Below are 24,104 nucleotides of genomic sequence, written 5' to 3'. Positions count from 1 at the left end.
AGATGTTTTGAAACATGCTACAGCATTCTCAAGAAGGGCAACCTCTCTGGCCCTACCATCTACGATTCTGTCACTCTCACTTCCAACATCTAAAAAGTGAAGGAGAAAGTGATTAGCAACAACCACATCCAACATCTTGACATGTTCTTCTTTCTTAATGATTATCTTTTTACCTGGAGACCTGCTCTTCTTACCCATGGGTCATCACCCTCAAGAAATTTGATGAAATCAATGTTGCTTCACTTGAAATCACAAAGTATTTGACTGTTTGGCATGAGAATTTGAAGCTAATCTGCTTGTCTATGGACCCCATCTTTCTCACATCTTTTGTACTAATAGTTTTTTTTTCTCTAACTCACATGTAATCAACTCCTATGCAATCCTAGTTTGGCTTCATCCCTCACATTTTAACCTTCTATACATCAACAACCTATCTGCTGTCACTACTGTCCATACCCTAACCCTAACAACATGGATAATGCTACTCTTCACTCTCTAAACTTCTGCACCCAGATGTCATCCACATGTAACCTAGATGCCTAATGCCAAACCTGTGCTGAGATCTTGAAAACACTCTCAAATTGGGTACTGTCAATCTTGTTTCCTTCATCATCATCATTTAATGTCCATTTTCCATGCTGGTATGGGTTGGACGGTTTGACTGAAAACTAGTAAGCTTCACCAGGTTCCAATCTGATTTAGCAGGGTTTCTACAGCTGGATGCCCTTCCCAAGGCCAACCAATCCAAGAGTGTAGTGGGTGCTTTTTATGTGCCACTGGCATGGGTGCCAGTTATGAAACATTGGCATCAGCCACAACTTGAACATCATTAATGCACAGTCACTACATTCACTTTACAAGAATATAGAATTTCTGAATAATAGTGTTGTGTCGATGCCCCCAGGCGAAGAAGTAGGATCTCCCAAGACATATAAATAGAGGTAGTCTGGCTGTGGTAGGAGTGTTGAGTAGCAGTCGAGTAGAGATCATCCAAAGGTGCTAGATAGCAGTAGCATTGAGACATAACAAATAGACATTTTGCACAATAACGGGCTGAAAAATCCTTGGCAATAATATTGATCATATTTACAAAAGAACAAACCTGGTTTTGGAATTAACGATGCAGTAGATATAATTTCACATAGGTCAAAAACAAAAATAGTAAATAGGATCTTTATTTGTCACTGAAAACCATACGAGTCTAAATATGCTCAGCAGTATACAAGTCGAACAGTTTTACCTTCAATACTGTAGGCAAGCTTGGAAACCATATTTGCAAGAAAATACAAATAAAACTAAACTAAGCTCTTATGAAGTTAAGTGGTTCCAATTAGGATACATTGAAAAAAGCTGGCTGGATGACACTATATCTACTACTTTCTTCATAATTTTGAATGTAATTGAGATGTCTTGGCAATTTCATATATGTACGTTCTGTAAATTGCTTCTGATTTAAACAATACTCTCTATAACATTAAGGTGTATTTAAAATAAAACAGAATATAATCCAGATTGGATTTAAAAGATTGAATAACCTGAGTGAAAAATAATATGTTATTGAAGTTAATATACGAACTTTGTGTAAGACAATGAGTGGGCTGGCAGAATTGTTAGCATACTGGGCAAAATGCTTAGCAGCAATTCTTCTGGTTTTACATTCTGAGTTCAAATGCCGTCATGGTCAACTTTACCTTTCATCCTTTTGGGGGTCAATGCTATTGGTTTACTCCCTTCCGTAAAACTGCTGGCCTTCAGCCAAAAAGTTTGAAACAAATATATCAACTTTGTATCCAAATGATGAATCCTAATATTAGTCAATGATGATAGTAAAGATGATTTTTTATTGCATGGCTACCACACTACCTACGAATCTACATATGATTCTGAAATATAGTATTGCATAAGGTGCTTATGAATTATTTTTGGTTCAGAAAAATAATATTGTTTATCTATAAAAATGTAATTTTAACTGCTGCCTGGTGTTTAATTGTCTGATATTTTGTGGCATTTTGCTCTATATTTTGTAACCACCAAGTTTTATATCTATGACAATTACAACTTGGTACTGAGTAAAGTTTCATGCAGTTCCTGGAGCAGAATCATCATCATCATCATCATCGTTTAACGTCCGCTTTCCATGCTAGCATGGGTTGGACGATTTGACTGAGGACTGGTGAAACCGGATGGCAACACCAGGCTCCAGTCTGATTTGGCAGAGTTTCTACAGCTGGATGCCCTTCCTGAATAAGATAAGTAAGAAGAAGCTATGAAATTAATCCTCTTGAAAATTAGGACAAGATTTTGAAGTTGGTGTCACTGGATTCAAATAGCAAATCTAAATCAACTATACTTTAAAATAATCATATCATCCATGTTTTCTTTATCTAATAATTAATTGGCACAAGAACTTTGATATTTCATTAGTAATTTTTATACTCCATTAGCTAATAAATCAAGTTAATATCATGAATAGAAGCATTTATAAATGAATGACTTGAGAAGTAAGGAAATTGAAGTCATGACTTATATCAAGGCACTTATGACATAAGACAAAAAAGAAGGGCAGTTAAGGGATACATATTAAGATATTGAAGGCAACAGGTCATATGTTGGTCACTCATTTAATCAGGTGCTTGTTGTCTAGTCTTGGGTTTGCCCTGATCCAGAAGAACAATGATTTATCATCATCATCATCGTTTAACATCCGCTTTCCATGCTACACCAGGCTCCAATCTGATTTGGCAGAGTTTCTATAGCTGGATGCCATTCCTAACGCCAACCACTCCGAGAGTGTAGTGGGTGCTTTTACGTGCCACCGGCACGAAGGCCAGTCAGGCGGTACTGGCAATGGCCACGCTCAAAATGGTGTATTTTATGTGCCACCTGCACATGAGCCAGTCCATCGGCACTGGCAACGATTACACTAATCATAGATTAACCTTGTGAAGATTGTGAAATTTATATATGAAGATGGTGTTAGAAAGTTTAGGGTTAGCAACATAGTAAATGTCCAGTAGGATTCTGTCATCAGCTCTCTTCATCATCATCGTTTAATGTCCATCTTCCATGCATGACTGGGTAAGACGGTTGACAGCAGCTGGCCAAGTAGAAAACTAGCCTAGGCTACTGTGTCCGTTTTGGCAGGGTTTTTATGGCTGGATGCCCTTCCTAACACCAACCACTCTGCAGAGTGTACTCAGTGCTTTTTATGTGGCACTAGCATAGGCGTGGTTAGTTTTGGCATGATTTTAACAGCTGGATGCCCTTCCGAATGCCAACCACTTTACAGTGTGGATTGAATACTTCTATTCACAAAAGTATGGAATCTGGATTGTTACACATATGGACTTTATATGTTGATGAGCAGATCTTCAGAGAAAAATCTGTTGAGAAGTGGTGGGAAAATGTTCCAGACAGGGGAGCAATGTTTAAAATTTAAGGCTTAAAAAATCAATGTAGTGAAGACCAAATTGCCAATTAGTAAAAGTGAGAACAAAACTCCAGTGCCATTTGAAAAATAGCCTTGCTTGATATACAGGCTGAAAATAAGGAATTCAAAGCTGTGTATTCAGTGGAAGCAGTGGATACATGAAATGTGCAATACAATAAAATGCTGCAGGAGTACCCAAGAAATGAATTTCATGAATTGCTGAGGTGGTTCACTACATCGAGTGAATTTACAATTGGTAGATAATGTAATTGGTAATGGATGTAGTTGTAGTGAACATATAGTAACAAGAGAATGGAAAAAGTTTAGAGGATTGTTAACTTGTTTACAGTAAAGTGTTTTTTCCTTCATTAGAAAAGCAGGCAGTATGAGGTATGCACAATAAGTGTTGCTGTACAATAATGAAACGACAAGGATATGTTGAGTGACTAATATTAATCAGTATGAGAGATACAGAGCAGAAGTGAGCCACGAGGTTGTGCATTAAAGGCTTCTGCTGAAGTTTGTAGAAGAGCAGATGAGTGCTAGTGGGAAAAGTGTTGAGAGCAACTGATGGCAGGATACCCATAAAAACAGAGAACTGGAAGATGTGAGAAAAGCGGATGTTGGATATGAAAGGCTGGGTTTCAGAAGAGATGATGAAAGACAAATGACTGGTGAGACACTGCATAGTAGAATTGTTCCAAAACAGGTATTACAATCAGCAGTAACCCAACAGTTATAAATTCAAGCCATTTCACTGCCCAAGATGTACATCAAATGTATATAAAGATGATAGGATCGAGGATAAAAACAATCTCAATCAGTAATAAATAGCCTTGTACGAATGGTGTAAGAAGTAGAATTTAAATTGATGAAGACGATAGTCAGGATTTATTGCACTCTGGTAACAAGACACTTGTCCATGAAGACCTTAAGGAGTTAACAGAACCACAGATATCTAATTCAATGATTTCTACAACTTGAAGAAGAATGTTCTCCATATTAAACAGAGATCTTAAAGTTAAAATATCAGTAATGATAGTGTTGATTGTTACAGGGAAGAATTAGAAGCTCTTAAGATGAAGGTCTTAAAGATGAAGATAAAGCAGTCAACCGTTGATACTTTCTTGTTATTTTGTATTTTTTTTACTTGTTGCTTAAACTTAAAAACCTGCATTTTTTTTGTTTATTGAATTGCATATAATTTTGTCCAGAGGAATTTCTTTTTCTTCATAAAGTGAACCTATTTTTTGATTGAATTCTATATAATTTTGCTCAAATGACTGTTTCTAAATGTATGTAAGGTTATCGTAGGTTTACTGTATTTTATGTAGGTACATATTTCAATAACTGAAAGAATTTATCTGCATAAAAAATTCTGTTTTACTTTCCTATCATAATGAAGTTTCTGATAGTTAAATAAAAGAGGGCAACATATTAATTTCATTAATCAATGTCTTAGAGAGAGTGTGTGTGTTATTTCTTTACTACCCACAAGGGGCTACACACAGAGGGGACAAACAAGGACAGACAAACAGATTAAGTCGATTATACCGACCCCAATGCGTAACTGGTACTTATTTAATCGACCCCGAAAGGATGAAAGGCAAAGTCGACCTCGGCGGAATTTGAATTCAGAACATAGCAGCAGACGAAATATCGCTAAGCATTTCGCCCGGTGTGCTAACGTTTCTGCCAGCTCGTGTGTGTGCATGCATGCATGCACGCATACACACTGGTTACACTTTCCCTACACCTGTCGACTTACAAAGGTTCAAGAGGAAAATTAATAGTATCAATCTTGCCAGCCCAGGAAGTATTGCAAAAGCCCCTTCCTCTAGATCCAGCAAGTATAATAAAAATAAGCAATCAAATACTTGAAACTGGAAGATTGAAAAGCTAAGAGTCCAGCTCAGATCTGGAAACCACAGAACCATTGATAAATTTTCAGTTGTCTTATGCTCTATCACTGAAACTTAATCAGTCAATAAGTTAAGAATGGCCAGTCATATTTTGGGTGGGAGTAAAAATTCTAAAATAGAGGTTATATTCTAAGTATTAGGTATTAAACAAGTAGCAAGGAATTTCTGACACAATTACCACCGAGCTTTTGATTACACGGTCAGGAGTTCAAACCTTATTACACCTATTAAGTCAGTCAGTGTTTCTTATAGAGGGGCGGTAAAATTTAAAAAAAGGGGCAAACAAAAATTGTCATGTCAATTAGAATTAAGTTGGTATTACAACTTGCTCACACCATGGTGAAGAATGAAAAAATTTTAAAGATATAAACTATATTTAGTTTACTCATAAATAGAAATGGGGTGGGGGCAAACAAAATTTTTTTTTGTGGATGAGGCTAGTATTTATCAGTTTGGGAAGCACTGTATTTGGTTGTTCCCTTGAGAAAGTCACAGAACTGTTTTCTAGTTTGAGTAAGTTTCTATTTCATAGGTGAGTAAATAAAGAAAGGCATTCAGCTGTAAGAAAAAACAACAAAAATTGTCAATCTAGTAAATAAATATAAAAACCTATTTCTCTCATACTAGAAAATAAAAATAAACCTATAACAACTAAAGAAAAATATTTCACAAATCAACTCATTCTTTACTAGTAATGCTGTTATTAAAGAGGAAAAAAAAAAAAAAATCATCAAACAGAATATATTCACGTTCAGATTTTACTTTAATTCTGTAATTATCAGTAGCAATAGATAAGGTGGGGACGACACATTTAGAGCAAATTTTCTTATCAATAAATATCAGTATATGTTATTTATTTAAAAACTTTTCCATGAAGGAAATTTAGTGAATACTGAAATAATGTGAACACAAAACATCATATGTGATTTTCCAGGGTAAGTAAGTGAGTTTGGTAAAATAGTAGTCATAACATATTTAACTTCCATTTTAAACTTTACTACAATCTCTATGATACAATTCACTGCAAGAAATATTAAAAAAATAAAACAGGTGAAGCATGGTCAATTGAACTCAATCAAGCACCATTATAATTATGAATCATAAAAAGTAATAAAACACGTAAAAATTCTATTTAAAAATCGAATTCTTCAAAGGGCATTACCTCAGTAAAGATATTTTTAGATTATTGCAAAACCTGAGTAAACGAGATTATGTGTAAAGAATAGTTGTTCCCCTTGAATCACACACATAACTGATATATTTTGCAGCTGTTTAAAAATTTCATTTCCTATTTCCTATCTGAAGTAATACAGACTGACTAGTTAGTTCTACTACATATTCCAGACAAGTAGGTTAAAATTTAGAACACGGACTGTATAAGCTCTAATAAAAATTTGTGTCATTAGACGCACTTAGGTACATAGTGCAGTTTTGTAAAGGACATATTAGAAATTTCTATTCAGCTTTCTTCTCCACACACCAACTGTGGTATGCATTAGATTAAACATGTTAAGTGGTAAATTATGAAACCATTAATAGATAGTTTAGTTAGTTACTCCATGTGAGAATATTTTTATCGCAATACTTATACAACTTTTGTAATTTTCTGAAAAATACTGAGTTAATATATATAAGAAAAAGGGTTAATTACTGCATTTACTCACTATAAGTTGCACTCGTGTATAAGTAATTTACTAATTTACTGTTAAATCATAGTACAAAATTATTACCCTACATAATTTTAGTTTTGTCCTGTGTATAAGTCACAGCACAGTTTTTCTTTTAGTTAAAAGTATAAAAGAATGCAACTTATGTGATTAAATACGGTTAATAAATGTTCTAAATGTTAGTTCCCCAAATAAAAACAAAATCTCAAATTTGTAAGATAAAAGTAGAGTCGGTTTTAGTGAATGCTAGTACAAACCTAGTACTTTTTAAAATTTTGATTCTAAAGTGATAAAAAGTAAAACGTAACTCAGTAAAATTTCAGAGGGATGGAACTAAATAAATATGGTAAGGCATTGAATTCATTATTTTACCATTACTGCCCTTCCATACCTTAATAATAATGTCTAACTGAGGCACAAAGCCAGAAATTTTAGAGTTACCTTGTTATTTGATTGGCACTTATATTTTATCAATCCTTCAGGGATGAATGGCAAAGACGATCCTGGTGGTGCATGGAATCAGAATGTGAAGAGCCAGAGCAAACACTGTCTGGTGCTCTAACCATTCTGTCAATTCACCCCATTCATCATATTAATAACAGCAGTGTAATATACATGTTGCTGTATTTCCAGAATAACAAAATTATTGATTAAATTAAATGTTGATTAACCATCCTCCACAACAGATGTGTTAAGGCCACATCCCCTAGCAAAGAGGATTGGCCTACAAGAGTCCTGTGCTGGTTCCACATGAAAAAGCATTTGTGCCAGTGCCACATAAAAATGCTTGTGCCAGTGCCACTTTAAAAGCATCAAGCACACACTGTAAAGTGCTTGGCATTAGAAAGAGCGTCCAACCATAGAACCTAAGCCAAATCAGACTGGAACCTAGTGCAGTTTCCCAGCTCGCCACCTCTGCTCAAACTGTCCAACCCATGCCCGTGTGGAAAATGGACATTAAAGGATAGCGACGATGACTCTGGATTGAACAACAAAGAGGTGATTTGATTCTTAAATTTAATGTTTTCTCTAAAGACTCTTTACAAAAGAAAATGGCAAAAACAATAATTGTTTCTAATTTAGGCAAGGCTAACAATTTTGATTTTGAGGGGAAGAGAACAGTTGATTACACTGACCCTGTTATTTCATTAGCACTTTATTCTATCAACTTTGGAAGGGTTAAAGGCACAGATGACCTCGAAAGAAATTGAACTTAGAACATAAAGAACCAGAACAAATACTGCAAGGTAATTTCTCTGACATTTTAATGATTCAACCCATTCATCGTCGTTTAACGTCCGCTTTCCATGCTAGCATGGGTTGGACGATTTGACTGAGGACTGGTGGACCAGGAGGTGACACCAGGCTCCAATCTGATTTGGCAGAGTTTCTACAGCTGGATGCCATTCCTAACGCCAACCACTCTGAGAGTGTAGTGGGTGCTTTTAAGTGCCACCGGCCCGAGGGCCAGTCAGGCGGGTACTGGCAACGGCCATGCTCGAAATGGTGTGTTTTATGTGCCACCTGCACAGGAGCCAGTCCATCGGCACTGGCAACGATCTCGCTCGGATGTCTTACTGGCAAAGGCCACGCTCGAAATGGTGTACTCACATACATCATTTCATATTTTGTACAAAGTTTAATTCATCAACTGAGAAAGTGGAGTCGAATACTACCATACAGTTATACAACTGAGTTATAAACTCTTAACATCTGTATTTTCCTTTCGTGTGATAATAACAAGACATTTTAACATCTTCACTGGTGTTGATTCAATTCATCAATCACAGCAAAAGTAAAACAAGACAAAAACAAAAAACAAAAGTAAAGAATTAAAAGAAGCTAAAAGTTAGGGTTACATGACTTACCTCATTTATGTGTTTATAAGTCTTAATAAGTTCCACACTAAGTTTACGCAGTGGTGCATGGCTAGGGTCACGAAAAGTTAATGGAATGCGTTTCTGCATGGCAGTGAGATCATGGTGGTGTGAAGTAGCCGCAGCTACTGCAGCAGCGCTCAATGCCATACTGTTCAGGTCGTGGTGGCTTGCCAGTGACGACACTGTGGCGCCACTGTCTGCCATGATCATCAGCTGGTCAGAGCAGCCAACTAACTGGCCATACACCATTGAGGGCACATGTCCAGCTTTCACCAGCTGACCTACAATAAAAAAGAAGCAAATATAAAAATCATTAGAATCAGGTATGTAGATACATGTGTGGGTATGCATGCTTGATATTAATAAAAATATACATATACTCATTTTGAGTTCTATTTTTCCTGTTTGCACCAACATACCTGCGTTTGTATGTATGTATGTATGTATGTATGTGAGAATGCATACACACAGGTTACAAATTTTCTTTGAATCTGTATTTAAGAAATACAAAAATATCACAAATATGACAATTTATAAGAGAGATAAATTATATATATATATATATATATATATATATATATATATATATATGTATTCTTTATTCTTTTAGCTGTTTCATTTGACTATGGCCATGCTGGAGCACTGCCTTTAGTAGAACAAATCAACTCCCAGGACTTATTCTTTGTAAACCTGGCTGTATAAGAAGCTTGCTTCCCAACCATATGGTTCTGTTAAATTATGGGGACATAAACACAGACATACACACACAAATATATACATACATATATATATATATACCCATACAATAGGCTTCTTCCAGTTTCCTTCTACCAAATCGACTCACAAGCCTGAGGCTAAAATAAAAGACACTTGCCCAAGGTGCCATACAGTGAGACTGAACCCAGGATCATGTGGTTGGGAAGCAAGCTTCTTACCACATGGCTATATTAAGAAAAAAGAGGCAGTCTTGATATACAATATCTGTACACCACTTCAAACACATACACACATACACTCTCTCTCAGTATATATATATATATATATATATATATATATATATATATATATATATATATATATACACTGGTTAATTTAAGGCTCTGGTAAAAGACATTTGCTCAAGGTGTAATGTGGTATGATCAAACCTTAAATCACATCGTTGTGAAGCAAACTTCTTAACAAGGCTATGCCTGTTTATCTTAAAAGTTTTGCCAATAAGCCAACAGATTCAATTTTGAACTCGTCTTTTCCAACTTAATGCTTTCCAAATACAGTAAATTAGAATAAATTTTTAATTAGAATATATCTAAATTTCACTATCGATTCTCCTGTTCCTTTTTTAATGCTGAAAAAAAAAAAAAAAAAAAAGAATCTCAGAATTACTAAAATCACTACCTTTCAACTTTAAATTTCTATGAACAGAGCTATTGTACAACATATTGTAGGCACAAGCATGGCTGTCTGGTTAAGAAGTCTGCTTTTCAACCACATGGTTTTATAGATTAGTCTTACTGTACGGTACCTTGGACAGGTATCATCTATTATAACCACAGGTTGAATAATGTCTTGTAAGTGGATTTGGTAGGCAGAAACTGTGTAGAAACCCATTATGTGTGTGTGTGTTTGTCTCACCCATTGCTTGACAACTGGTGTTATTTTGTTTACATCCTTGTAACTTAGTGGTTCAGAAAAGGAAACTGATAAAAGTACCAGACTTTAGAATAAATACAGGGGATTTATTTGTTCAGCTAAACTTTTGAAGGTGGTGCCCCAGCATGCTTACAGCTCAATGGTTGAAACAAGTAAAACATAATAGATGAAAAAAAAAAAAAAAAAATAGTTATCAAAAATTATAATTAAAGTTAATTAACTGATGGATATTTAATAGAAGACAACATGAAAATGCCTAAAATAAAAAGTATTTATTACTTCCTTTCATTATTAAGAAAATGAAAGAAGACTAAGTTTAATAATGGAGAAAATGTATAAGAATATCTACAGCAACAAATGCCAGTAACAAGAATGATTTCCCTTAGACTGCACCTGCAGGAAACAGTCTATACAGTCATAGTTTAACAATTGGTATTGTCAATAACTTCATACCGTATTTAATGGAATATCAGACGCACAGGTATATTAGATGCACCCTAAGCTCAGCAGTGTATATTCAGGAAAAAGTGAGTGTGAAGCACAAAATTAGCTTATGGGAGGTTAAACTTCGTATATAGGACCTGAGATGATTTTTTTTTTTCAGCAAAAAAAAAGTGCTTTGTATGTGCGATTAAATACGGTAGTTCTTATGGTTTGAGTGTCATGACTTCCATTATTTTTAACTACAGCACAATAGTTTTGGATATAAATGCATTAGCTTATGTGAGAAATTCATTCGCCTGTAGTGAAATAGTTTTGAAGTTTTAATTTGAAGTAACAAATCATAAAAGACTTCGTAAAAATATAAATTCAAAAATTCATCACTATCTAAAACATATTTCCATTGAGTTAGAGATGGTCGGTGAATGTTTCATACATCCAAATAAAAACATATGATATAAATAAATTAAAACCATTTTACAGAAGGCAAAAATAATTGTGTAATAATTCTATTTGTCTTGTTTTAAAATGAATGAACCAAAAAAGTAGACTAATAATCTCCAACATTAATATCTTAATTACAAGGTTCCAATTTTAGCAGCAGATTCTAATTATAGATGTATAGTTTTAACTTAATAGCAGTATTAATAGCCACAATCTCAGTTAACAAACCACTTGCAAGTTCATTAACTGATATTTATTATAAAGTTTAACAAAATATAAGCACTCATTAAATGTAAAATTAAATAGATGTATATGTTAATAAGTGCAGACATGGACATGTGGTTAAGAAGTTTGCTTCCCAACCACATTGTCTGTTTTGACACCTTGGGGAAGAGCCTTCTACTATAGCTCTGGGCTGACAGAAGTCTTGCAAATGGATTTGGTAGATGGAAACTGAAAAAAGCCTATCATATTTATGTGTGTGTGTGTGTGTGTGTGTTTGATTCCTTGTCTTGACATCATGTGATTGTTGTAAATGAATGTCATTCATTTCCACTATTCTGCAATAACATGTCTGGCTATTTCTGGTCATGGGGAAATATTACTGTGCATGGAAACAGTTAAGGGGTAGCAACTGGAAGGGTATCCTGCCATGGAAAATCTATCTCGATAAACTCCATCTGACACATATAAGCATGGAAAAGTGGATGTAAATATGATGATAATGATGATGATGATGATGATGATAATAAAGTAGACTAATGAACTGATTTAAATGTCCATTTTTATTAACAACAAAAGTAATTCTTCAATTAGCAGAAACAAATAACTGGCCATACCTATACACTGAGTAAGATTATAGTAATTATAACCATAAAGTAATGCCATAAATTAAGAAGCAAAGAAACAATGAGGTATCCACATTAAAAAATACCTGAAATTTTGGTAATAAAAATAGATTAACTGAGGTGAGAGTATCAACAACTAATCAGCAATTATTCATGTTCATAATTTAAACTTACAGATTTGTAAATATAGGTTATTAAAAGACTTGAAGCAAAATCTCTAAAAGAAATTAAATTGTTTAACCCAACAGCATTCAAACTAGTTATTTCTGGCCCAAATATTCTAGTTGTTTTATGTTCAGACCAGACAGACCTGGCCTCTCACATGTACCCAACAATGCCATTCTAGAAATACAAACATGATATGAGATAATGAATGATAAATTAAGAACAATGTGAATAAATAAGTATTACATTTGACAGAGTAATCTAAATGCTAAAGGGTTAAGGAAGCAAAGAACTATTGTGAAATGTATAAAGAAGTTAAAACAAATTTTATTTGATAAAAAATCTTGGTAATGTTCATAAAGCTATGGAGATAATTCATAAGAAAAATCTACATAATATTAGTTTCAAATAAGGCACTGGTTAACATTCTTTTAAAGGAACATGTCAAAAGCTTAGCTATCCTTCTAGCTTGGCTCCTGTGTACAGATGATGCTAGCAGAAACTAAAATAGATATTTGGGGTGGGGCATGCAGAAGAGAGCCACAAATAGCAGTATATAACAGCAGTAGAACTGTACAACCCTAACAGAAAACCAAAAATAGTAGTTTGCAGCAACAGCAGTAAAATATCTGACATAACTAAAAATACTTATCTAACTTAATTAATAAAAAATATTTCTTTATCAATTAACATCAGCTTAAGGCAGGCAAAGATTACATCCATGTTAAAAGTAATTAGCCTTCCTTATTAAAATAAAAATTTAAAAAAAAAATCAATCTTAAAAAAAAATGAAAGTTTAACTTTTTTTAAACAGAACAGTAACAGTCTTCACCATTAGACAAGCTATCTGTATAGAGTTCAGAATATATTCTAGGATTGATCAGTCATATATCATAGTTTGACTACACTTCCTCACGCATGCACAGGCACACACACACAATTTGTTTATTTTACATCAGTTTTTCCATGCTTGCATAGGTTGGACAAATATGTTGAGGCATTGTTTTATAGTAGGATGCCCTTTCTTGTTTTTCAAATCAGGGATCTGATTTCACACAGCTTTGAAGGCACAAAGTGAATGGATTTGTTGACAGGAAAACTGACAATGATAACCCTGCCCACCACAACTTATGCACAAGCAATCACAGGGGTGAATGACTATACACACACACACACACACAATAGCTTCTTTTCAGTTTCTGTCTACCAAATTTTCTCACAAGGCTTTGTTAGCCCAGGGCTGTAGTCAAAAGCACTTGCCCAAGGTGACATGCAGAGGAACTGAACCTGCACTAGATGATTCTGAAGCAAACTTCTACACCACTCTGCCAAAGTCTGCTCCAACACACACACGTATTCTACTTATTCATTTTTTCAAAGTCAATGATTCCCAAATTCAACACAAAATTCAAGGACCTTTGAAACTGAAATGAAAAATAAGCAGAAGGTATTGTAACTGATATTAAATGGAACTTGTTAAAATAGTCTTACATGAAATACTGATGACAACAATGATGAAGAATACATAAGATCATATAGTGCACAACTAATTTTAGATTAGTCTCAAAGTATTAGATTAGTCTCCAGTTGTAATAGAAAGAACAAGTTAAAGAGTCACAACATTGTTTAACAATCAGTGAAGAGAAAGGCTTATGTAACTGGTTTTTGACTTTCTAAAAACTGTTGCAAGAACTTGTACATTTTGTTCCCATTATTTAATCAGCATTTAGTCCAAGAAAAAAAAAAAAAAGAAAAAAAAAAAAGGAACTGCATATTGGTGTTCACTGAGTAGAGACTGGAACACTGACTAAAAAGTATTACTACTGCAGAAATTATGTGAACTTCATTCCCAAAACTATTTTAGGTTAAATTTTCTCATCTCCATTAATGAGGAAAAATGAAGAAATTAACAAAAAGATCTAAATAACTTTTACATCTAGGTTTGGTGATACAAACAGGAAAATAGGACTCAAAGCATAAGTATATATATTTGATAAGTGCCATTGTATGAAATGCTTAGCCACTGAGTCACTCTGTAATTTTTGTTGATTAATAATAATAAAAAAATAATTTTTACAATTTGGTATTTCAAAAAGTTGATATCAAAATATGTACTTATCAACATAAATTTTGAAAGAATCCTATTAAAGACCTATAAGGAAAAAGTGAATCACTATTGGCGGTTGTATTTATAGGCTATAATACAACTTTTCCAAAATACAGCAAAATTCATAACACTATTATTTTCAATGCACAATTTTAACTCAATTCTTGCAAAACAAATTCAGTATGTGGAAAAAAACATCCATAATGTTTTTATTACTAAAATAGAAAATATCTTTATGAAGCTAAAAGATTTTTCTGGTTAGAATTTTTTGAATTATTGTAACAGATATACAGTATTTGGGTAACAGAAATTTTTTTGAATTATTGCAACAGATACACAGTTTTTGACCAACAAAACATTGACTTTATTTTAATAATGCTTCATGGTTTGAAGAGATTCACAGCACCACCAACCAGTATATTAATGTCCTGCACATATGAAGTTATGTTGATATTCTAAATATGTTGTTTTAACCAAAACTGAAGCTGTTAATATATTTTCTTTAAATATATATAACAAGAAATAAATAAGAATAAAATCCAAAACTAAAAACATATGTAAAGAAAAGAAAATTCCACATATAGGTAATGTCATATTGAAATATTTCAATTTTGGCGTTTTATTGTTGTATACTGGTGTTGAAAGCAGTACAAGAAGATTGATCTGCTAGCAATCCTAAGCACAATATACTGGAGTGCTTTCCCATTGCTCATTCTAGGTTCTGAACTTCTATTTCAAGCTAATGAAATACTTATTAATCACAAAGTGTCTATGCTACTTAAAGTGATGAACTGTATTTCCCTATGGTACTTATTTAATGTTAATTACATTGGACAATTAGGAACTATAATGCAGGAGATGGGATACTTGACCAGCTACAAGTCTTTAGGGAACCAATAAACAACTGAATTTCTTTGGCTCGAATGATATATTCAAAGCAATTAAGAACAGCATCTTTTGTCTATTACTCGTTTCTTCAACCAGTTTAGGAATACCTTATGGTATTCCTTCAACCAGTTAAGGAATACTATAGCAGTTTTAATTATACTGCAGTGCATGTATAATTTCTCTCATCCAAGCAAGTTATATAATTAAGAATATTTACATTTTTATGACTTGATTTTTTCCTTATGGCATTGAAACCCTGCAAAATAATTTGATAGGCATATATCAAATAATTAGTAATTAGTGAAATAAGATACTTAATGATGGCACTGCTTTAATAGAGTGATACTAGTGTTGTATAGTGATGATGTCACTTCAAAGTGATGGTATTATTAGATAATAGCCCCAGTAAATCTGGTATCATTTCTGATAGCTAAGTAAATGGATGTATATACATTTAAAGCATGTTGCTCCAAGTTACAGCAAATTGCCTGCACTTGATTCGGATGACTGAAGACTTATTAGTTTGGTCATCTGATCGGTCCTACCATTGGCAGTAAAACCTCACAAATGGCATGCTACAAAATAAATCAAACCAGTTGAGTAGCAGTACTGATACGAGAACAATGCAATGGAAGACTGGTGGAGAATCACAATGATGTAGTGACTCACAGAAGACACTGGCAGTCAGACTAATTAATTATACAATAGTCTTCCTTATCCGAGGAAGTTCTCTTTATGGGCAACTTGTGAAACATTTGTTTTATTTTGTGTCATTAAAGTAAAAAAAAAAAAAAAACACACAAAAAAGAAAGAAAATAAAAACCCCACTAATTTGGATGAGCATTAAAAGCCAAAATATAATAGCCTAATATTCTTAATATTGACAAAAGTGAACATGCCAGAGAAAATTTATAGTTAATAATTCATATCTGAAGACCAATTAAATCTAAGATAAAGCAGCTCCTTAAACGTTTTTTATGCCAATTGTATAGCTGCAATATCCCACCAAATTCATCATTTTACAAAGTAGATTATTTTTTACTTCTGTCTAGCCCAATACCAATTTTCACTATTATCAAAACTATTATCACTATTCAATAACCAATGTTTAAATAGGTTGCATAACCTACAAAAATCAGCTCTTTCATAATTTTCCCTAATTTTTTTGTTATCTCCCACCCCTGTTAACGAGATCAGCCACATATTAATCTGCATCTCTGATTCATTCTACATCTACACTAGAGTATTGTCTATAGAATTGAGCATTTCACTATTATTTTATTCAGTTCATATTTTCTATTTTATCACATCTATAAAAGATCTCTTTTGTACACATATAATTCTTAGCTGTTATCTTCTCCTGAACTCAGTGCAATGAAAAGTTGTTAGTCAAGATGAAAATAAATATTGCCATGCTTAAAACATCGTTTTCAATAGGCAATGCCTGTCGGGGGGAAAAGTGCAAGTAAAATAAAGCAACATGACGTAAAGTGTAACGATGCCGACAGAGCGAAGTTTACTAAGTGCATATTGAGTCGGGACATGTTTGCATAAATGATATGAGACACAAACACATCAAGAACCAAAACAATGCTCATTGAAAATAAAAAAATGTAAATATTGTAGACATTTCAGCAAGTAACAAAACTCACTCTTAGTGAGCCTGAAACATTCACAGTGAATGAAATATATTTGATTTCGATTTTCAGCACATAGGATGAAATTATAGAGGAAGCCTTATAATTTTAAGTTTTATTTCAAAAGCTTAACATTAGAGCTGACTGCTTAAAACTGAATTAAGTTTTATAGTTCTTCATTCATGGACTCAGAACAAATGAATGTGAAGTGAAATGAGAGCAAATATCGAAACTAGTTTATTCTCTACTAGCGCTCTTCTAGATGACAGATGCTGCTACTGTGACATCCTGTGTGTGTGTGTGTGTGTGTATATATATATATATATATATATATATATATATATATATATATATATATATATATATATATATATATATGAATACAACTTTGTTATTGTTTAATTCCAGTCTAATTCCGATCAAGCAGACTTATGGTCAAAGGTGATCATCCTATCCTTTATTCAGATATAGTATGTCTAAGATCACATCCAATGCATCCTTCCTTCTTTTAAAATGTAGCATGTGGTTTGAAGAATATTGCAGCATGTTTAACAACCACACAAACACTCTCTGTTCTCAACGGGCAACTGACAGTAATTTTTGAATAAAGAGTTTATATCGACTTATGACGTATGGATAATTCTCCACAGTTGCTTCCCTACTAAATTTACCATGAGGTCATACTGAACACAATTAAGTCATAATTAAATATAAGAAATTAATAATAATAATAATAATAATCTTTTGAAATTTTGGCACAAGGCCAGCAAATTCGGTGGGTGGAGTAGGTTGATTACATTGACACCCCAGTGTTCGACTGGCACTTATTTTATCAACCCTGAAAGGATGAAAGGCAAAATCAACCTCAGTGGAATTTGAACTCAGAATGTAACAGACAAAATGCCGCTAAGCATTTTGCCTGACATACTAACAATTCTTATTTCTTATTTCTTTATTGTTCACAAGAGGCTAAACATAGAGGGGACAAACAAGGACAGACAAAGGGATTAAGTCGATTACATCGACCCCAGTGCGTAAGTGGTACTTAATTTATCGACCCCGAAAGGATGAAAGGCAAAGTCGACCTCGGCGGTATTCGAACTCAAAACCTAACGGCAGACGAAATGCCACTAACGTTTCTGCCAGCTCGCCGCCTTAATAATAATAATAATAATAATAATAATAATAATAATAATAATAATAATAATAATAATAATAATTGCTGGACGAGATAGGAAAGTTATGGGGCATGAGGAAAGTAATGGTGGTACCGGTGGTAATTGGAGCATTGGGAGCAGTTTCCAAGAGCTTTGAAAAACATATTAAAAATATTGGAGCTGCTGTCAGGCTCAAAGTGATCCAGAAGACAGCATTGTTGGGTACAGCTAGCATTCTAAGGAGAGTATTGTCTTTTTGAGTCACAGGAGAAGGCACTACTTGAAACATTTGGTTATTTGTTATTGCCTGCTTTCAAGTAAAGAACAACTCGTAATTAAGAACTATCCAAGAGTCTCTCAGAATAACAGTAATAATAATAATAGCAATCCTTTCTACTATAGGCACAAGGCCTGAAATTTTAAGGGAGGGGGCTAACTAATTACATCAACTCCATTTCTTGACTGGTACTTTATTTCATTGGCCTCCAAAAGGATGGAAAGCAAAATTAACCTTGGTGAAATTTGAACTAAGAATGTAAGATGGACAAAATGCTGCTATGCATTTTGCCTGGCATGCTAATGATTCTGTCAGTTTGCTGTTTTAATAATAATAATAATAATAATGATAATGATATTTTCTACAATGGGTACAAGGCCTGAAATTTTTTTAGGAAAAGGGACTAGTCAATTACATCAACCCCAGTGCTCAACTGGTACATATATCTCTCATTTACTTGTTTCAGTCATTTGACTGCGGCCATGCCGGAGCACCGCCTTACTCGAACAAACTGACCCAGGACTTATTCTTTGTAAGCCTAGTACTTATTCTATCGGTCTCTTTTGCCGAACCGCTAAGTTACGGGGACGTAAACACACCAGTATCGGTTGTCAAGCGATATTGGGGTGGGGACACACACACAAACACAGACATATATATATATATATACATATATACGATGGGCTTCTTTCAGTTTCTGTCTACCAAATCCACTCACAAGGCTTTGGTCGGCCCGAGGCTATAGTAGAAGACACTTGCCCAAGGTGCCACGCAGTGGGACTGAACCCAGAACCATGTGGTTGGGAAGCAAGCTACTTACCACACAGCCACTCCTGTCAAAGTATACTTTGACATGCTAACAATTCTGCCAGCTCACTACTTTGATGATGATGATGATGATGATGATGATGATGATGATGATGATGATGATAATAATAATAATAATAACATAACTCAAATATGTAAAATGCATTGGTTTGAGTAATAGTTGTTTATCTCTACACATATCTACTTAGAAGGTCTACAATAACAAGAAAGAACAAATGATAAAGAGATGACTAATTACTTTGTATACCATGAGTAATTAACAAAGCATAAAAGAAAACAAAAACTAGTTGGTGACGTCACCAGTGAGATACAAACAATAACATTGTAACCATCACCGCACTGGCAGTTGTAGGTGACAACGCACATACACATGCACGCACGCATGCATACACACACACATGCATGCGCACGCACATGTATAAACACAGGCAGATCAATTTACATAATACTGGTTGCCTAGCAACAGGGGGGGGGGCTCTCGAATCACATGTTTATGGTATAAACAAACCAAGATATGTTAGGTAAGTGAAATATAATTAAATGTAAAAGAAATTGTGCTATAGGTTACACAGCTGTTCTAGTTATGTAATATATAGTTACATTAGTTACAGCTGAAAAGTATTTATATATCCAGGGTTCTTTAATATTTACACTATTGTTATCTACATTCTGAATTTTGCAGTGCTTCACTGTAAGAACAGGAGGGGGAAAGCCAGCCTAAGGTTTTTAAGGTACAGGCAACTAATAGAGTGGTGGGGGGAGGGAGGGGTTTAGGCAGAGGCGGTTGTGGTTATTTCTGTACTGTTGGTTACTACAGCAATATAACAGCTTTCAGAATAAGTATACTTTATTACTGAAATACTGAAGAAAAAAGAGTAGTGGTGGTGGTGGATCGAGGTGGGGGGGGGGGAAACCAAAATACAGGCCTTCCAATTAAACAGAGAGAAAAGAAGGCATTCTTCAGTGAAATACAAGAAGGTTCTGACAGATGTATTTAGATTAAAAAAAAAAGAAAAAAGAAAATTGTGAAGAAGGGGAAAGGGGAATTAATCCCCTCCCACCATTTTTTTTTTCAATACAACAGAATAGCTTTTCTATTAATTTTTCAAAATTATAAGTGTGTGTGTGTGTGGAGAGAGAGAGAGAGAGAGAGAGAGAGAGAGAGAGAGAGAGAGAGAGAGAGAGAGAGAGAGAGAAAATGAAGGAGGAAGAAAGCTAATATTTTAAATGTAAGCTGAAGAAGCTGTTTAATTAGTTTTAAATTAACAACAAATCTAATAAGAAAAAAAAAACAAAAACAAAAATAAGTGACTAAAACCCCTAAAAACTGTACACTACATCGTATCTCCTTTAAGTCAAAGACAAACTCGTCTTTATTTATTTTAACTTCATTACTGATTTCTCTTCTGGTTTTGCATAATCACAGGAAATTGAAAAATCTCCTAAAATGGCAAAAAAATCTAAAAAGATCCAGATGTTTGGAGAGTTATTTTTAATTTTATAAGTAAATAGAGTTTCTTTGTCTATTAAGACCCGAGCTTTTTTTTTAAAACAAAATGTTAAACAATAGCATTCCTACTATTTTTGTAACTTGTGAAAATGGTACTTCAAAACATCACTAGCTTTTGACTTAGAAGGGTTGAAAGAATTTTCTGAGAAATGGGAAGACCTTTTTTTTACTACAATTGTGCTGAATCAAAGTATCATTAATCACCGATCTGTTTGCCAAAAGAGAAACAGACACTGATTTAACAAATCTCCAGAATAATTTCAAGAAAATGCAAGTCCCATATCAGAGAGTCCGTGTACAACAAACAGATTTAAGTGTAATTTCCTGAGAAAAATTCTTCATAAACGCATACATTCTCAAAATATAAACTACTCTCAAACAAGTATCTAACAATATTCTTTTTACTCTAGGCACAAGGCCTGAAATTTTTGGGGAGGAGGCCAGTCGATTAGGTCGACCCCAGTATGCAACTGGTACTTAATTTATCAACCTTGAAAGGATGAAAAGCAAAGTTGACCTTGGCGGAATTTGAACTCAGATGGTAGCGACGGGTGAAATACTGCTAAGTATTTCATTCTTAATTGACTTCAGAAAGATGAAAATCAAAGTTGATGATCTTGGTGGGGTTTTTATCCAGAAAGCAGAGTCAGAAGAGAAAGACCATGAGACATTCTATCTGCCTCTTTCATGACTACCAATGGGTTACTCATCTTCCACAAGGCAAAGACATCTCAGTTGATGTTAAAAACCCAACTTGACTGAAGGTTTTTTATATTACAGTAAACAGATTAATACACAACACAAGTGAGTAAAAGTGATATTACAACAGAAGTAGCCTCATCATCATCATCATCTTCATCATTTAATGTCTGTTTTTCAGTGCTGGCATGGGTTGGATCCAGCAAGCTGTAGGGCTACACCAATCTCCAGTGTCAGCTTTGACAAGGTTTCTATGGCTGGATGCCCTTCATAATGCAAACCACTTCACAGAGTGTACAGGGTACCTTTTCTTGTGCCACAGGCACCAGTAAGGTTGCTGAGTAACTTGGAAGACAGAAAAAAGAGAGAGAGAAAAAAAAAGGGCAAAAAGGAAAAGGCTACATAATAGTAAATATATGTAATACAGGATACATAATAGTAAATATTTTCAAATGGTTTCACAACAACACACAACACTTTAGTAACAAGATTCAAGTCTATGATGTTTATTCTATTCCAGGTTGAAGTGATTTTGCTTCATTTTTGATGCTAATGTTCTTGAGAAAGGCAGGAATTGTATGTACAGTACTCCATTTTATCTGTTCTATCACAAATCAGTTATAAATGTTCAAATCATCATTGTAATACATCTATCCATCTTCCATGCTGACAGAAGCTGGCAAACCAGAGAATTGCACCAAACTCCATTGTCTGTTTTGGCATGGTTTTTGCAGCTGGATGCCTTTCCTAAGGCCAACCACTTTACAGAATGAACTGGGTGTTTTTTATGTGACATCTAACAAGTATATAAATGTTTTATGTACTTGAATTGTATTAATTAAAGCTTATATGATGATGGTGCCATGTAAAAAGCACCCTGTACGCTCTGTAAAGTGGTTGGCATAGGAAGGGCATCCAGCTATAGAAACCAAGCCAAAACAGACTATGGAACCTAGTGCAGCCACTGGCCTTGCCAGTTTCTGTCAAGTAGTCCAACCCATGCCAGCATGGAAAACAGATGTTAAATGTTGATATGAACAAATGAGGGAGCTGCTACATTTCTACATAAGAAATCAATATTCATAATTGGAAGAAGAGACAGAGTACAGGATTAAATGCATTGTTCTAGGTTCAAGTGTAGATAGGAGTTTGTATCACTTTTCAATGCTCTGGAATTAATGAAAAGTGTAACATTAATACATTGAGGCTGATTCACATGATTATGCCATTTTCTTTGTTTTTAACATATCTATTATTATTTTTATTATTATTATTATTAAAGTGGCAAGTTGGCAGAGTCATTAGCACACCAGACAAACTACTTAGCAGCATTTCATCTGTCTTTACGTACTGAGTTCAATTTCTGCTGAGGTTACTTTTGCCTTTCATCTACTTAGGGTCAATAAAATAAGTACAGGTTGAGCACTGGGGTTAAAGCAATTGACTAACCTTTTCCCACCAAATGTTATGCCATGTGCTTAGAGTAGAAAGGATTATTATTATTATTAAGGAGGCAAGCTGGCAGAATCATTAGCGCAGAGGACAAAATGCTTTGCAATATTTCTTTTGGCTTCGTGTTCTGAGTTCAAATGTAGCCAAGGTTGAATTTGTCTTTCATTCTTTCAGTGTTGATAAAATAAGTAGCAGTTGAGCCTTGGAGTTGATGTAATCAACTAGACCCTCTCCCCAACAAAATATCAGGCTTTGTGTATAAAGATTATTATTTCATTTTTTGCTTTTTGGCTTTGAGGTTGATTGGGGCTGATGGAGGGACCCCAGTATTTAAACTAGTAGGACTCAAGAAATTGGTTTCACATTTTACATAAAATGAAAACCAAGGACACACCTGAATGTTCTGAAACATGAATTTGGCTACAACAATTAAATAAAGAAGCTGTTTAAATAGTTTGCCTTTTTTAATTGAGGAAAAGTAAACAGATTCTGTAAGAAGTGTAAGTATGAAACTAAATACCTATTTAAAGTTTACTGACCAACTAACCAATTACTGTCAGTTTTATTCCATCAGTGCACCAGTTGATATTTAATTTAGCACTGGCTGCACTTCTCTACCACATGTTTCTACAACAGCAGTACAGCTGTTGGAATGTTGGTGGGGGACTGCAACAGATACCTTCTGAGTTGAGAGAGAGAGAGAGAGAGTATATATATCCTGTTTCTTTTTTTTTTAAACAGAACAGAAAAACACATTTAGTTTAGTATTCCTAGAAAGTGTTAAAGAAACTAAAACTTTCCTTTTATTTATTTATTTATAAGTTTGTTCACTTCTTCACTGTCAGCAACCATGAAAATTGCTAAGAACTCTTGATCTAACCAAAAGTTATAAAAATATGTCAACTATTCAGACCTAATGCATCAGTAAATAACTTAGCAGTTACATAGTAAGAGGAGTATAAATAGAAAGTGTCTCAGCACATACCAGAAGGGAAACTTTCACTAAAGAAGAAGGATGATGATGATGATGATGATGATGATGATGATGATGATGATATACAAATGTTTAGCAAGTGTGGATGAATGGAATATGACACAAGGC

The 24,104-nt window shown here is 34.2% G+C and overlaps 1 protein-coding gene across 30 annotated transcripts in view; it reads right to left on the bottom strand.

The window, feature by feature from the left end:
• The window catches only part of LOC106873196 (dual specificity tyrosine-phosphorylation-regulated kinase 1A), a 400,225-nt gene that overhangs the window by 36,575 nt on the left and 339,546 nt on the right, over positions 1 to 24,104 (bottom strand). For 24 of the 30 annotated variants that reach the window (XR_016241997.1, XR_016242000.1, XR_016241995.1 and 21 more), the window contains one exon: positions 8,888 to 9,180. Coding sequence is in view for 19 of the 30 variants with exons in the window: in XM_089352800.1 (XP_089208926.1) it covers positions 8,888 to 9,180 (293 nt within the window). In the remaining 11 variants the exon portion in view is untranslated. Of the gene's footprint in view, positions 1 to 8,887; positions 9,181 to 15,659; positions 15,699 to 21,675; positions 21,896 to 24,104 lie in introns of those variants that run through there. The other 6 variants (XR_016241996.1, XM_089352814.1, XM_089352808.1 and 3 more) reach the window with 3 other exon arrangements.

This window comes from Octopus bimaculoides, chromosome 5, assembly GCF_046866305.1.
Source record: "Octopus bimaculoides isolate indiv1 chromosome 5, ASM4686630v1, whole genome shotgun sequence".
Classification (NCBI taxonomy): domain Eukaryota; kingdom Metazoa; phylum Mollusca; class Cephalopoda; order Octopoda; family Octopodidae; genus Octopus; species Octopus bimaculoides.
The sequence above is the reverse complement of the archived record's forward strand: the minus strand, read 5'-3'. Positions and strand labels throughout refer to the sequence as shown.